The 15,445-nt window shown below is 43.8% G+C and overlaps 1 protein-coding gene across 7 annotated transcripts in view; it reads right to left on the minus strand.

Moving 5' to 3' along the window:
• The window catches only part of ZNF827 (zinc finger protein 827), a 192,280-nt gene that overhangs the window by 67,558 nt on the left and 109,277 nt on the right, over positions 1-15,445 (minus strand). For all 7 annotated transcript variants that reach the window (XM_025268127.3, XM_006065714.4, XM_044930474.2 and 4 more), the window contains exon 8: positions 846-949. In XM_025268127.3, coding sequence (XP_025123912.2) covers positions 846-949 — 104 coding nt within the window. The remainder of the gene's footprint in view (positions 1-845; positions 950-15,445) is intronic.

Below are 15,445 nucleotides of genomic sequence, written 5' to 3' on the forward strand. Positions count from 1 at the left end.
ACACACGGCCTTGTGTGTTTCTCCTGGACAAATGGATGGGTGCAGAGGCCACCGAGAGCTTCTGCAATTCTCTCAGTTTCTGGGAGCTGAAAGTTTCCTGGCTGTTGGTCTGGTGTTGGGATGGTGACGGGGAGTGGGTAGGGAGGGCGGGATCCAGGACAGGGGTTCTCAAACGTTCTCATTTCATGACAACCCTAAGAGGGCACACAGAAGCCCTGAGGGATTGCCAGCTTGTTGGTAAGAGGAGAGCAAGCACATCTTTCCTTCTGCTATGGAAGGGGGCAATGAAAAAGGAAATTGGGCACTGATGCTGAGGTGGCAAAAGGGAGAGGGAGACGGATCTATGCAGATCCTTTAAGAAGAGAGTAGATATCTGGGTGACAAGACCATCTTAACAAGCTGTGTTGCTGCCATGGAAACCAAAGAGGTCTTTGTGGTGGCCCACACTCCCCTGGGGTCATGACCTTCCCTGTCTGCGATTAGCAGTCTTGCCCTCGCCCTCGTCTATCTTCCCGGTTGCCTGCCTAAAATACTGACAACGTTGACAGCAGATTATTTCCAGGTTATACTTCGCTCTTTCAAAGGAATTCACTCTACGAATGAAGCATCAGCTGGTCAAGAACAATAAGCTCCTGCAGCAAAAAAGAATAGCCTTATTACCGTCTGCATTTTCTTTTAACAAACTTTTGTGGCTATTTAAATTGAGTTTCTCCCTCTTTTCAAAAACCAAGCTTCATATGAATACCTTGAACCTATGAGCTGAACATATCTGAAAATCCACGCATTTCAGAAAAGTAATTTTCAAGCAACCAATAGGAGAAGCAAAAGCGACAGTCTTTCCATACCTGGAGCTGATATTCTTCCGTGAAGCACAGATTCACTGGGCAGCAAGTCTTTTGAATTGGAGGTGAATGGTGATTGTCTAAAGGTATCTTCTGAAAAGAAAGGGCTGGGGGTGGGGGAGGAGGAGGGAAGTTAGGTAAATCAAAGTTATTTAAGATACCCAGGCCCCCAATATATATGCATGCACACAAACAAATGGGAAATAAAGTTTTTTTTTTTAAATAGTGTTTAGAGAATACAAGATTGTGCTTAAAATGAAGAAAGATAAAATATATTACATCAGACAAGTGCCATCTGTATACTCTGCCTACTGGTTTTACACTTAAGGTGAACATATGAAACAGCATCTCTGAAACACTGTTAGACCCACAGTCAGGACAGCTGAGCGGTATGTTGTACTTCTGCACTATATGCTCTGTGAGTGTGCTGTGCCTCAGTGAGCACACACCTCCTGGGTCAGGTCAGAAAAGCCCGTTTGAGGTTCTTTCCAGGGCGGAGACAGAGCGGCCCCAGCTCACCCACATGCTGTCCCCTGGTCCCTGGGGGACCAATAGCCCGCCTCAGAAGGGCAGATGGCTGGAGTCAGGGCCCACCGCACTCACGGAAACGACTCGCTGGTCCCCACAGGGACTTGAGTGTGCATCCTACAACTCTTTTGGTGTGGAAGGAGTTACAGCCAGCTAATGGGGCTGCCGGGAAGGACCCCGAGGAGCGCTTTCATTTTCCGAGAAACTGAGGCTCTGACTTGAGTGATTCTAAACTCCCCTAGTGACTCAGCTAGAACTAGACACCAGACACCCCAGGCAGGGTTCTGCCCTCCTAACACCTCAGTCACGGCAAACACAAACACTCTGGCTTCTTTTAATCGGAGAATTTTAACCCAATCATATCATCCATCTTCCATGCCTCCAAAACAAACTGCATTGCAATCCCGTGTGAGAATACTGGAATATACAACAGAGTGCAGCATGGAGAAAGGAAAGCCCTATTTATTTACAACAGAGAACATGTCACTGAAGGAACTGGGTGCACAGGGATGGAAGGTTCCTAGAGGAAAACAGTACAGCCCAGAGATAGGAGGAGCAGGAAGCCACCACCATCCTAAGGCTGGAGAGACAAAAGGAAGAGGTAAATGGAGCCCAAGGAGACTGGGTCACCTGGTGGAAGCCAGAGGCAAGGTGAGCCTGCCTAGCAGGAAGCTGGAACCACAGCTGCTGCAGGGGGCAGACAGGGAGGGCGGCAAATACCCAGGCTCTTTCTGAAACCCCGCCCCTCACCCCACCAAAGGCTCTGATTGGCTGAAAAGTCAGAGGCACACAGCCAGCAGGGATCAGGCTTCTGCAAAACCTTAGATCAGAGGAAGGAATGTATCTGGGGGCACACAAGCCTAGGACCCCCATGACTGATACTGCTTTTCTAAACATGCTCAACGGTCATGGGTAACTCATTAAACGTTAAGAAGGAAACATCAAAATAAAAATGGAAGACATACCTATCTTTTAAAAGTAAAACACAATTAACAATATAATTTCACAGGACTATTAGGCTAGACTTGATGCAACTTTGTGTGCCACGCTTTTTATTTACATCTTAAACACAAAACAGTTCAAATAGGCTTAGAAAGTGACCTGGCTACAGGCTAGTCAGTGATGGGGAGCGGGAAGACATGCTGCTTCATGCCAAACATCTCATAACCTGCAAGTGACCCTAAAACCCAAGGAAGGCAAAGCAGCGTGGGAGCTAAGAGTGTACACTCGAGAGCAAGCAGATCTAGGTCCAGATTTCAGGTCCTCCACTGATGGCTGGGTGACCTTGCACAAGTCACTTACGTTTTCTGAGCCTTCGTTTCTCTTCTATAAAGCGGAAAGAGAACAGATCTACACCTACTCACAAGGACTAAGCAAACTAGTCCACGAAATGTGTTTCTCACAGTGTCTGGCAAACAGTAAGTGCTCAATCAACATAAGCTGTTTGTATCTGTATCTCTGTCTAGACCCCAGGGGAGCATAAGTTAATTACCCTTTCCTTACGAATCAACAAAAAGTATAAAGTTTCCTGTATAAAATGCATGAAGAAAGGTTGCTCTGATAATGAAGGGTCAGTGGACTGCTGGGATGACTGGTTAATCATCAAAGAACTTCTAAGGAGGTGGAGCCCTTGGAGGACTGTTGGTCAGACCCAGAGTGTGGGAGTTCACGATTCCCGCCTCCTTAGCTCTGAAGCCTCTAGACAAGGTGACAATGACACCCTCACATCCGAGTGGACAGGTCACTTGGGAACATCACTTGGGAACAACCACCAGTTGGCCCAAGGGCACAGGGAAAGATCAGGCAATGTGCCCTCGGTTACACTGGAATGAGCCTGGCACTTGAGAGTTCAGGAGGCTCATGCAACTGTCTGGTCTGAGATGCGGACACTTCCTTAGGGGACACCAAGAATCCCAAGAGGGGCCCCTCAGGGTATCTAGGAATATCACCTTTTTTTTTGCCCCAAAGAAAGGTATGCATTGCCTTCTTTCCCTCAGTGTTGCTGTAACCATTTGGTGAGTACCTGGGTGTGCCAGACACTGGAAAGAGAACATCAGCAAAACGGGCTACAGATGCAAACAGCAGAGGGGCTCGAAGACCTGTGTGGGCACTCCAAGTAGACTAGGCTGTGGAGGAGAGGGGCGTGGGGTCGCAGTAGGGGGTCTGGCTTGGCCTGGAAGGACAGAAACAGCTGCAGAAGCCACAGCTGAATGGAGAGTAGCACTGTCAGGGTTCCGGGGGCGAGGACAGGGCGGGGGACATGTCCCCTGCACAATGAGAGAACAAAGCCAATCTACGAAAGGGGATGAGGCTAGAGCCGCGGTGGGGTGGGCACACGGCAAGCAGGGATGACAGCTTCGTCAACCTGCCAGTGTGTTAAGGAAGGGAGCATGAAATGCGATTTCAGTTTCAGGACGCTCTGTCCGGCGAGTTGGAGAACACGAGTCAGGTGGCCAGAGGATCAGCCCACATGGGACATGGTGACTCTGGTGGCCGACACTGCAAGGTGGCCTCGACACAGGCAGGCTGAAAACCTGTTTAAGCAGCAGGTCAGGTAAAGGCCACAGCAACATTTCTGACCAACCCCAAAGGTCTGGGGGTGAACAGAGCAGAGGGTGCCACGCTACATGCTGGGAAGAGCATCTTAGGTTCTGCTAGCTCTGCATCTTCACGTGTCCTCTTCAGATTTCCAGCCAGGTGTGGAATGAAGCCCTATTACCACCCAGCTGCTCAGAAGAAATTGAGTCAACTGCTGAGGGAAACAGCCTTCCAAATAATTTTCTACCCTGGAGGCCAGCTTTATTCTGTATAGAAAAGATTTCTTCTGAGGGAGCGGAGAATTAGAAGGGAGTCAGGCTGGATACTGGAAAAGCACAAAAGGACTGGCAACCTGAGGGGCAAAGAATTGACGGAGAAACTTCGGCAAGTCAAGGCAGCTGAAGCCTGGTGTAAGATCTTATCTAGAAAGAGAAGATGCCTCGTTAACAGAGCATCAGTCTCAGTCCAGATCGCTCTGCAATGCTCGGCATTCAGATCCATGCACACTGGGAGTGCTGTGGTTCAGCATTGAGTTTGGAATCAGAAGGATCTGAGTCTGAATTCCATACTGGTCACTTAATGGTTAAGTGACTTTGCTAAGTCAACAATCTTTCTCTAGCCTCAGTTACTTTTTTTTTTTTTTCTGGCTCCGCCAAGAGGTTTGTGGGATCTTAGTTTTCCGATCTGAGATTGAATCCTCAGCAGTGAGAGCGCAGAGTCCAAAACACGGGACCACTAGTGTGAATTCCCTCACACTCGGTTTCACTATTGGAAAAGAGCTTTTAAAATATCATCTTTATAGGTGAGCTGTAAAGGGTTAAGTAGGAACTTCTCTGGTGGTTCAGATGGTAAAGAGTCTTCCTGCAATGCCAGAGATCTGAGTTCAACCCCTGGGTCAGGTAGATCCCTTGCAGAAGAGAATAGCAACCCACCCCAGTATTCTTGCCTGGAGAATTCCATGGACAGAGGAGCCTGGCAGGCTATAGTCCATGGGGTCACAAAGAATCTGACACGACTGAGTGACTAACACTTTTACTTTCTTTTTACTTTCAAAGGGTTAAGTAAGATTTTTCATGTCAAAGTTCTTAGTACATGCTCAATAAAATTGAGCCTAGTACATGCTCAATAAAAAATGGCAACTAACACCACATCACTTACTAAGTATTTGGCACTGCTCTAAAGTGCTTTGTGTGTATTAACTTCCCTGAATCCTCACAAGGACCCTATAGGGTTACGACCATTGTTATTACTATCATCTATATTTTACAGATGAAGAGACTCAGGTACAGAGAAGGTAAGTAGCTGCCCATGTGCATGAGCTGAGATGGGATCTGGACTTAGGCACATGGGCCTTGCATTCTGCATCCTTGCCCATTAAGCTGGGCTACACTGCCTTTTGCTTGATCTCTTAACATCTACGGAACGCATGAACAATACAGAATCACGGCGGCTTCTCGGAACAAACAGGACAAAAGGACGAGACAGCAGAAGGAGGGGGTGTGGAGGGAGGATGGGAGCACCGTTTCAGTAGGCAGGATCCCAGGGAACCAAAGAAAGGCTTTTTCAATTGAGAAACAGAACACGAGAAAATGATTTTAACTTTTACTTCTCTCTAAAAGAGAAGACATGCCCCTTGTCTATAGGAAAGAAAACTTTCTTTTTCTAAAGAAACTTCTGCAAGCCAAGCCTGATCACTTTGTTAGGGAAGCACACTGATTGAACCGCCCACCCTGGCCAGGTACCATAGTAACCATTTGCATGAGATGTTTTATGACAGGAGGTCCTGATAAGGAATATGGAACTAATAAGCCACCACCAACCGGAAGAGTTTGGGAAAGGTCTAAAGGAGACACCGCGTGTCCGTTCACTTCCCAGAATCCCTCTTGCTAGCATCCATCTTGGCTGAGCGATGCCTGCGCCACCAGGAAAGAGTCTGAATTAGAATGATTGGTCAAAGACCACCCGGAAACTATCACCATAAAACCCGAGACTGTGAACCACGCAGCAGAGCTGTTCTCCTGGGTTCCCTTACCCTACTGCTCTCCAGCCGGGTGCCCTTTCCCAATAAAATCTCCTGCTTTGTCAGCACATGTGTCTCCTCGGACAATTCATTTCCGCGTGTTAGATAAGAGCCCAGTTTCGGGCCCTGGAAGGGGTCCTCGTTCCTACAACAACTTTGTAATCCTAAACATGCCTGGCTGCCTACACCCACTGCCTCTCAGGGCAAGCTCATCTTTGCCATTACGCCCAAACGAAGAGGCAAGCGTTAAGAAGGGCATCAGGTGTTCGGAAACCTCTGTCTCAGCTCGAGAAACGGCCACACTGACATCGGTATATTCATCTTGCAGTCTCCTAGACTGGCAACCATGTTTCAGGCAGAGGAGAAGGAAAGGAAAACTAAACTTGGGAGTGTGCCTTGTGTAACATGGGCTGGCTTAACGGGATTAGATCTACAACGGTGCTGGTCGTCTTTAACTCTGCCAGTGCTCTGAGGACAGAAGACACTGTACTTGTAGCTTAGCTCCAAGCACTGCCACTCTCAGAATGTGGAGATGGTGGTGCTTAAGTCCCTTTTCTCCTTCTGTGCCTCACAGGGTCTGCAAAGTGCAGAAGCCCATCTGCTCTCAGCAGATGCCCAGCTTTGCGGTGGACAAACTGGCCCCTCGCTCAGGCTGCAGGGTCTGTGGATGGTGGGAGAGGGTGGTGGGCAGAGAGGGGAGGCCCAGGAGGTTGCCTAACACAGAATGAACCGGGTCTGCACTTTTCAGGAAGGAAAGCAGACAATGAACTGCAGACTTTATAATGTACTCAACTCTGAGGCACGTGTGCACTGTTGTTCAACTGCTTAGATGGTCACTATTCTTCCAGAAAAAAAGGAGCTGGCTTGTGAATGCTGCACAGTTCTCCCTTCAACTCCGTTTAGTCATTTCACTGTGAAAGAGCCCCTCCAACAGAAAGAGTTTAGGAAGTGGAAGAAAGGCAAAAGGTATCCAGAAAATGATGTATTTCTGGTTCATATTTTTGGTAAAAAGTTGGTAGAGGAGCTAATGCCTTCTGGGGGAAGGAATCAGCACTTATTCTCAATGAACAACATCACCATCTACCACCTCATCTCCCTTTTGGGCTCACACAATAAGTCACTCCAAGACTAGCTACCTCGTATAGATACTGGATGAATACTGAGACACTGCACCTGGAAGCTGCTGGTATAGACTTACAACTGTCCAACTCCTCCGTGACTTTTCCTGGCTTATGTCACTTAGAAAAGACAAAACATTGTATCATGTGAACTCCTGGTTGCGCCATATGGGATCTAGTCCCCCGACCAGGAATCAAACCCTGGGCCCCCTGCACTGGGCATGCAGAGTCTTAGCCACTGGATTAAAAGAGTGCAACTAAAGATCATGCATGCTGCCTCGAAGATCCAGTGCAGCTAAATAAATAAATATTTTAATAATAATAATGTTTACAAAAAAGAAAAGAAAAAAAACGTTTGTCCTATTCAAGTTTCTTTTCTGGACAAAACTAAAAAGGACAATTAATGCATAATTTGATTTTTCTCCTGCAGAAAATCTAAGAGTTAAACATGAAAGGGCACTGGTGTTACTGTGACTGGACAATTCCAGGCATTCAATGGCATGGGCTGTGAGGTCAACAGCCCAGGGCTGCAAAAAGAAAAGATTTAAAGCAAATAATGAAAGAGTTCATAAAAGATTATAGCCCTAAATAGTGATACATTTTGCTAAGTGGCACAAATATTTCCACCTTTTACATATGAATGACAACAGGGAACTCAGCTTCATGCAAAAGAGAAGACCCAGCTACTTGCAAACCAGTCCCTGTGGGCCACCAGTGAAATCAACAAGTTACCGGGAATTCTCACTCCCATTATGATAGCAAAACAAAGCAGAAAGGAACAGGAAAAGAAGGTGGATACAGTAGGTAAGAGTGCGTTAAGGAAAAAAACTTCACACTTAGAAATGGCACTGTAATTTTAAAGGAGCAACAGAGAAGAAATAAATTTTTTCCTTCCAAAAGAAATAGTAATGACTTTAAGGATTGAGCCTGGGGATAGCAAATAGAAAACAAAGATTAAGCAAGAAAAAAAGACTGCTCTGTAATGAATTTGTCCTCAGAATCTATAAGGATCTACTTATTTCAGGATTGTTTTATAGAATAGAAATCTACTTATTTCTATTAAATGTAAGAGTTTTGGGCAAGTCATCCTGAAGAGATAGTCTGCCTTCAATCCACACATAGACAAAATTTTCTTCAATCAGTATAAATAGATGATGTATTTTCAAGTGGAAAAGTGAAAATGTTAGGTGCTTAGTTGTGTCTGACTCTGGGACCCCACAGACTGCAGCCCACCAGGCTCCTCTGTCCATGAGATTTCCTAGGCAAGAATACTAGAGTGGGTAGCCATTTCCTTCTCCAGGGGATCTTCCTGACCCAGGGATCAAACCCAGGTCTCCTGAATTGCAAGCAGATTCTTCACTGCCTGAGGTACCAGGGAAGCCAAGCAACTATTTTCTGGTAAAAGTACTTAATGATCTCTTCAGCTATGTGTCACGTAACGTAACAGGGCTTCTGGATTTTTTCCCCAAGAGCTGGGTAAAATATGTCCAAAAGAATGTTAGTTAATTTTTATTTTGCTGTATTTTAAGGAAATTTTAAGACCAGATGATCTGACTTATATATTTTGAAGAAGTTATATACTGTGAAAGGAGAGCCAGAAGCCCCCTTCTTGGGTGGAAAAGTTCTGTGGGAGGCAAAGCTCTCTCTGCAGCCACAAACTGCCTCCCAGGACACACCTGCCCCGGGGCCACCTCACCAGATGGCCCTAAGCCCCTCCTGGTAAGAGCGCTGCCTCAATCTCCACTCAGCCCCAGCTCGCAAGTCAGACACTGAACTACTAGTTTTCTGCATTGATATATCAGGTTAATTTTTTTTAAGAACTGGAATTCCATTTATTTGTCAACAACCATTGTACTGGTATTTTAAAGATAATCAAATTAATGAATTATTTAATTAATTAGACCTTGAATTACTGGATTACTTAGACCTTGAGACATATATTCCCCAGAGTGACTCGCTACATTTATATTTTGAAATGAGCAGGTGGCACTAGTCAAGGAAACAATCCTCTATGCCTCTGAAAGCCTCAAGCAGAGACAGGCTGACGGGCTAAATTCTTCCTAGAATAAATCTTACTCTAGTTCCAGGACTTTCTGACCATGTGAAATATGAATGTTGCAGACTGAAATGGATCCCAGCAACTTCTATACAGAATCTCCACCGATAGGTCATGAAACCAAAGGAAATGAGAACAAACCGGAAACATTTTCTCTCAATAAAACTGAGACCTTACCAACAAATAATATGCCACAGTCATTGACACAGAACACAAAGCATCATAGTTTCTTTTTTTAAAAAAAGCTTTCAAACATATCAAAAAAGAAAGAATTATTTGAAGATAAGGGGAAGTATCTCAATTAGTTGTAACTATCTTCTCAACATTTCCTCAAATACTTTAAGGTCAGAAGAAACTCTCTGAGCAGCTGGACTAGCTTGCATGAAACTATGATCACAACTACAAAAACACTGCCACACTTTATTTTTACGTACGCCATTTAAAAAATGATCAAATGACATTATTTCATTTCCAACTTAATTTTCATGATTAATGCAATTTTCTTTAGGGAGTGCTTATTTTTTTCTCAAATGGTACTGTCCTTGGGTATTTGCTAATAATTTATAATAACAGATGCTTGTTATTTCTTGTGCATAGGTTTATGTAACTCTATGTTTTGTAACTTATTTATAAAATGATGGTATTTGAAATATATAAACTGCTTAGTTCTACCAATTTTTGTAAGATGATTTTCAGCAACGTTGGTAAGGCCCTTTTGCTGCAGCATGGTGATCTATATGTCACTTCAGAAGCTATGTGGTCATCCTCACTGCTCCCTTGGATCTTCATTTCGTTTTGGATGAGATTGCGTAGCTGCTTCTTCTGAAATGGGCCCAGATATCAACGTTTCAGATAGAAAAGTCACTGCCAGTTTCCCTGTTATAACCTCTTTGAGGTCAGTTAAAAAGGTAATGTAAAATGAAGGAACACAAGGTTTTAATGGCATTCATGTACACGGTCCCTCCCGAGGACCCTTACTCTTAAGTTATTTTATTTATTTACTTATTTGAGTAAAAGAACCCTGGGCGGCAGGTCAGGGGACGTGGGTGGAGCAGAGTGCTTGAGATGAGAAACAACCGTGAGTCTCTGACCTGAGGATAACCCGAACATCTGAAACAGCACACTCCCTATTCAAGCTGAAAAGGGATGCATCAGAGAAGCCCTCTTATGACCCCCATGGGCTAGGCCTAGAAAGCTGGTCATTCATCATGTTGGGTGCACACATTTTCAAAGAAAGAAGGACTGCAGTGAGTAAAACTTGAAGGAATCACATTTATCTACAGATTGAAACTTGGCACTGCAGACTCAGTGGGTATCTAAAGGGGCTTGTGGGCAGATGGAGAGCCAAAGTCACTCCATCACTTGCCGACCCATACAGACCCCCAATTTTAATTTTTGGAGGTGATAAGAAAGCCAAGATGTGGTTCCTCTTCCTCCTCATTGACATGGCTGTATACTTGGCTGGTGCCAATCAAATTGAACCTTCTTAGCAATTATAAACCAATCAAACATGTTGTTAGTTTATAAGGTGTGCAATGGTATTGCAGAAAATGCCCTTAGTTTTTAGAGATAGATATCTCAAAGAATGTGAGAGTGAATGTCATGCCTGGATGTGATCTAAAATATAAGGAGAAAAAACTGGTGAAATAAGTGTAACAAATATTTATTCAACCTGGGTGGTGGGGATATGGTGGTTTATTGTATTATTTCTTTTGCTTTGTTTTAAAATTTTTCATAATAAAAAAAAATCAATATCAACAATCAAACAAAAAGTTCAACCCAGACCAACTACCAGACAGAAAAACATGACAATGAATGAAAAGTTGAAAAAAAGAAACAAATAAAAATGCCTCCTCATGAACAAAATGTTTGATATCACCAGAAATCAATAAATGAAAAGGTCTTAACTATGAGATATAATTTTTAACCTTCCAGTTGGTAAAAAAAATTTTTTTTAATGATAAATCAAAGACCTTTAAAATATTCTCTCTCTCTCATTAGCTTCTAGTAAAATTGTTAATTCAAACTTTTTGAAAATCAATTAGACAATTCATAGAAAAGCCTGAAAACTGTGCATGTTTCTTGAGTCAATTAATCCTGGCATTGTTTATATTAGCAACAACTTGGGAAAACAAAACCAAGCCCTTAATACTCAATAATTAAGGAGACATATTAAATAAATTAGGGCACATGCAAATATTAAAAAGAATAATATTGGGTTATGTCTACTGATATGAAAAGAAGTTCTAAATACATTACTAGGTAAAAGAGAAGATTATAAAACAGTACATATGGTAGGATCCAGTTTTGATAGGAAAGTATACATCTATGAATAGATAAAAATTCAGCCAGGATACACACCACCAACCTAGCAGTCAGCGGCTGCCTCTGGGTAGCAGGATTGATTATAAGTGGTTATTATTTCTTCTTTATGGCCTCCTACAGTCTCTGAAAATAAAAGTTATTTTTTAAAACTTAAAAAATGATTAAGTTTTACAGTTTGGAATTCTTTCTTTTTAAAGATACTCTTAGTCTTTTAAAGAATAAGCCAAGGATGATCTAACTGAAGCAGTTGTAAAAGACGTGGGCAAGGGAAATTGTTATCTAAAATCTGATTCCGTTAATATCAGTTGACTTCAGCTGCAGAAGGCTGAATGTCATGGAAGAAAAAGACTGTTTAAAATATTGTAGAAGAAAAGTAGGGTATTTTACGAAGACTACATTTTGGTAACGTTGTTAAATTTTCTTCTCTGAAAAGTACTTCTAGTTAAGTGTATCCTAGAGGCAGGCTTCTACCCTGTATAACCTAACACCAAGTTTTCAAGGAACAATGCCTGTTGCTGCAACTCGAGCATTCATCCACCGCCGAGCCAGGAAACTTCTCAGGACAAGAAGCACAATGCCAGGCCTTGTCGACGGTGGTGGAGACAGGGAGGCCAGACCCGGGGGAGCCGGAGCCAGGCACAACCACGGAAGTGGACCTGCATGTCCAGATCTGTGAAATGTCAGCTCATGGAAGGAGCCGGCTCTCCCGCAGGAAGCCGACTTGGTACGTGAACGAGGACAATGGGCTTCTGCCGAGGTGAGCAGAGCACAGATAAACTCAGTCTTCCCTGCAGTGACGCAAGAGCCTTGTCCCATTTCACTGTAATGCCCGTGAAATGTGGACGGGCCCCGGGCTGCTGTGCTGTCCACCAGGGCTTGCCCCCTCCACAGAGGTCAACCCCGGACTGCTGGAGATATTTCTAGTAACAGCTATGGAGAGACCATTGAGGGAAAACCCCAGATTAGAAGAGCAGGAGGGAAGGTGGTGCCTGAGCCGCATGGCACATGTCCCCTGTGTATGATCTGTCAAAGAAGGATGTCTGCTTACAGAGACGTAGATTTACAACTTATTCCTGACTGCTCTGGGCTCCACACACAGAACACTGTTGCAAGCCAGTAGAAATAAAGATGAGAGAGACCACGGAAATGGAAGGAAAGAAAGGCACAGCCCTCTTCAGATCCTTGAAAGGAAGACTGAAACCTGCCTCTCCATACTGACACTACTTTAGCAGTCCTGGGAGCAGTGTCTCAACTATAAGGGCTTGATGGAGAGGTCACAGATGGGAGAAGAATGGCAGAGCGTGGTACCTACAGGACAACGGCGCATAGGAACAGAGAAAAGGACTGAGGAAGGTTTGGCGCAGGAAGAAGGGAAAAAAATCTCAAAGGGCAGCAAGGCACAAAGTAGTCTGCAGCTCTATGTATTCAAAACAAAGAACCCATTGTTTAAGGATGAATTTTAACTTCTTTGGAAAAATGAAAACTCAAAGAAAAATTGAAAAAGATGGACTGCCAATGGAAAACACTGCAGTCAACATTTATGTCAGGGCAGCTACAGACAGTGGTACAGGCTGTGCACTGAACAGACAGAGGTACCTTATCTGGGCGTGAAAGTGAAAGGCGCTCAGTCGTGTCCGACTCTTTGCAAGCCCATGGACTATAGAGCCCACGGAATTCTCCAGGCCACAGTAGTGGAGTGCGTAGCCTTTCCCTTCTCCAGGGGATCTTCCTAACCCAGGGATCAAACCCAGGTCTCCCACATTGCAGGCGGATTCTTTACCAGCTGAGCCATAAGGGAAGCCCTACCTGGGGGTGGATCAGTATTCAACATCACAGACATCATAGATTTGCATATTTATTAAGACAGTATTCCAGTAGATGGCAGTGTCTTGACGAAGGGTGTTTTAAAAAATTTGCAATGGCCCACCAACAGCCTTGACTTGACCAAAAAAGCACTTAAAGTCTTAACTAGAGGGACTCCATGAAATTAGCAGCAATTTTCATTTTTCAGAAACAAAGTTCTATGCCTTTAAAGTCAGAAAATATAAAGGGTCAAGCAACTATAGGCAGAGCTACTCAAATATCAATTTCATTTGCTCTGCTTCCTGTTTATTTTCTTAATTGCTTCCACGTAATCCAGTGTTCTTTATTTGTAATCTTTTCCTTTCTAAGGTAATGGAACATTGTTCTCTTAACGCCTCTTAAAAAACGAAAAGGGGAAATTGCACAAATTGAAGCACTGCATCACACTCTAACAAATTTGTGCAATTTCTATTACTGACTCATAAATATTTAAGGACAAGCATCCAAACCACCACCCAGGCAAATTCTATACTGGACACTTTCAAGTACACATGTCTTTTAGTAAACACTGTGAAGAGCCTTTATCTAAATCACAGAAAAATAGCCCGCATTTCAAATTCTGGAAATTGGGCAAATTAAATATTGGTTGGCACAGCATGATCTGACTCTACCTTTCTGATTTTCCCACTTCTGCTTTTCATCTAGTAATGGAGGGGGAAAAAAAACAAAACAAACTATTCAGGTAAATACTTCCTGGCTCCTGGAGCAGAGCAAGCCAGGTGTGAGAAGCTTTCCTCATAGGCCTGCAATCTGATATCCCCATGGACACTGAATTATTAACGGAGAAGAGAGAACAAATAACCAAGAGAAGGTTCTTGGCAGCCATTGTTTGAAGTTCATGGTGTTACACAACATCAAGCATGTCCAATTCACCTGCCAGGAGCTATCTGATTCTTACTCTAGGGTTCCATTTTCCTACTTCGATCTTATCCAGCATCTGGCTGGGTGATGGTCCATGTCAGAAGATGTAGATCTTCTTTTTATTCCATTAAACTTTGGGATCTGGTTATGATATCACGCCTCATATATTTTCATCTACAAATGATCGTATTAGCTGGTTATCTGCTCCCGGCAGAACCTAGGGTTGTGCCGGGAAAGGAAATCTAAAAATCAAGATTGTATTAGTCTCTTAAGCCTCCAGTCTTTCTGTTCTCCTGGGTCCGCGTGGACCCATCTCGTTTGTCAGGCAGAATGGCATTAAGAATGCCACGCGCTATCTCAAAGGGGACGCAGAGACTTCTTTACACTTAGATTGAATTTTCTCCACTCTAAGGTTAAACAGGCAGAAGAACTGCTGTTTTAGCACTTACAGTGAAGCTCCAACTGAAGGACTGATTCAACGGAGGTGCCCCCAGGAGGGCACAGACATGGGTGGAAAAAGGGTAAGGTCAAGGCATGGGTGAGCAGGACCACACAATCCAAAATCCCAGCTGCTAAGCAGATTGATTTCACTGCCTGGCCACATGGGGTGCCCTGCTGGACTGTCTTCTTCTTTGCTTTTGGGAAGATGATCCTAATTTAAGTGGCTGAGTCTAAGTTATTAGAATGATTTTTTAAAAAGACATTTTCAATCTAGTTCTTTAAATGTTGTCTAGGATTTGCTTCAAAATAATCTAGGGGAAGGAAGAACAAAACGAAGGGATGGATGAGACAACATTCGTGAACTAACATGAACCGCTAACTGTTTAAACTCTATCCTGGGGACATTCTCTGCTTTTGCCTATATTTGAAATTTTCCATTGTAAGAGGTTTTGAACAATGAGACTGAGAGTCAGTGATCCAGAAACCTGACAGTTACTGGTTTCAACCCTTGGCTTTACCTAAAACCTCTTTTATGAAACAGCTAAGAAGGCATGTTGTCTAACATCACTTTTCTCTTTCCATGTCTCCCATCTTGTAATCGAGATATCGACAAAGAGAATTGCCAATGGACAGCTGTGATGAGGGGGGACTGGATGAGGAGAGGGGTGCAGTCATCAGCCTTTATGGGATGGGCTTCCTGTAGCCTGGGTAAACCAGCACACATCAGAATGCCAAGCTATGGAGTGTCTCACCCTGGGCTGCTACACTTTTCCTCTGTTCTTGTGGTTGCAATTGCAGTGAAGATTAATAATGATCATCAACTGTGGTGGAAGTTGTGGGTTGATAAAGGACA

Source organism: Bubalus bubalis, chromosome 17 (genome assembly GCF_019923935.1).
Source record: "Bubalus bubalis isolate 160015118507 breed Murrah chromosome 17, NDDB_SH_1, whole genome shotgun sequence".
NCBI classification, from domain to species: domain Eukaryota; kingdom Metazoa; phylum Chordata; class Mammalia; order Artiodactyla; family Bovidae; genus Bubalus; species Bubalus bubalis.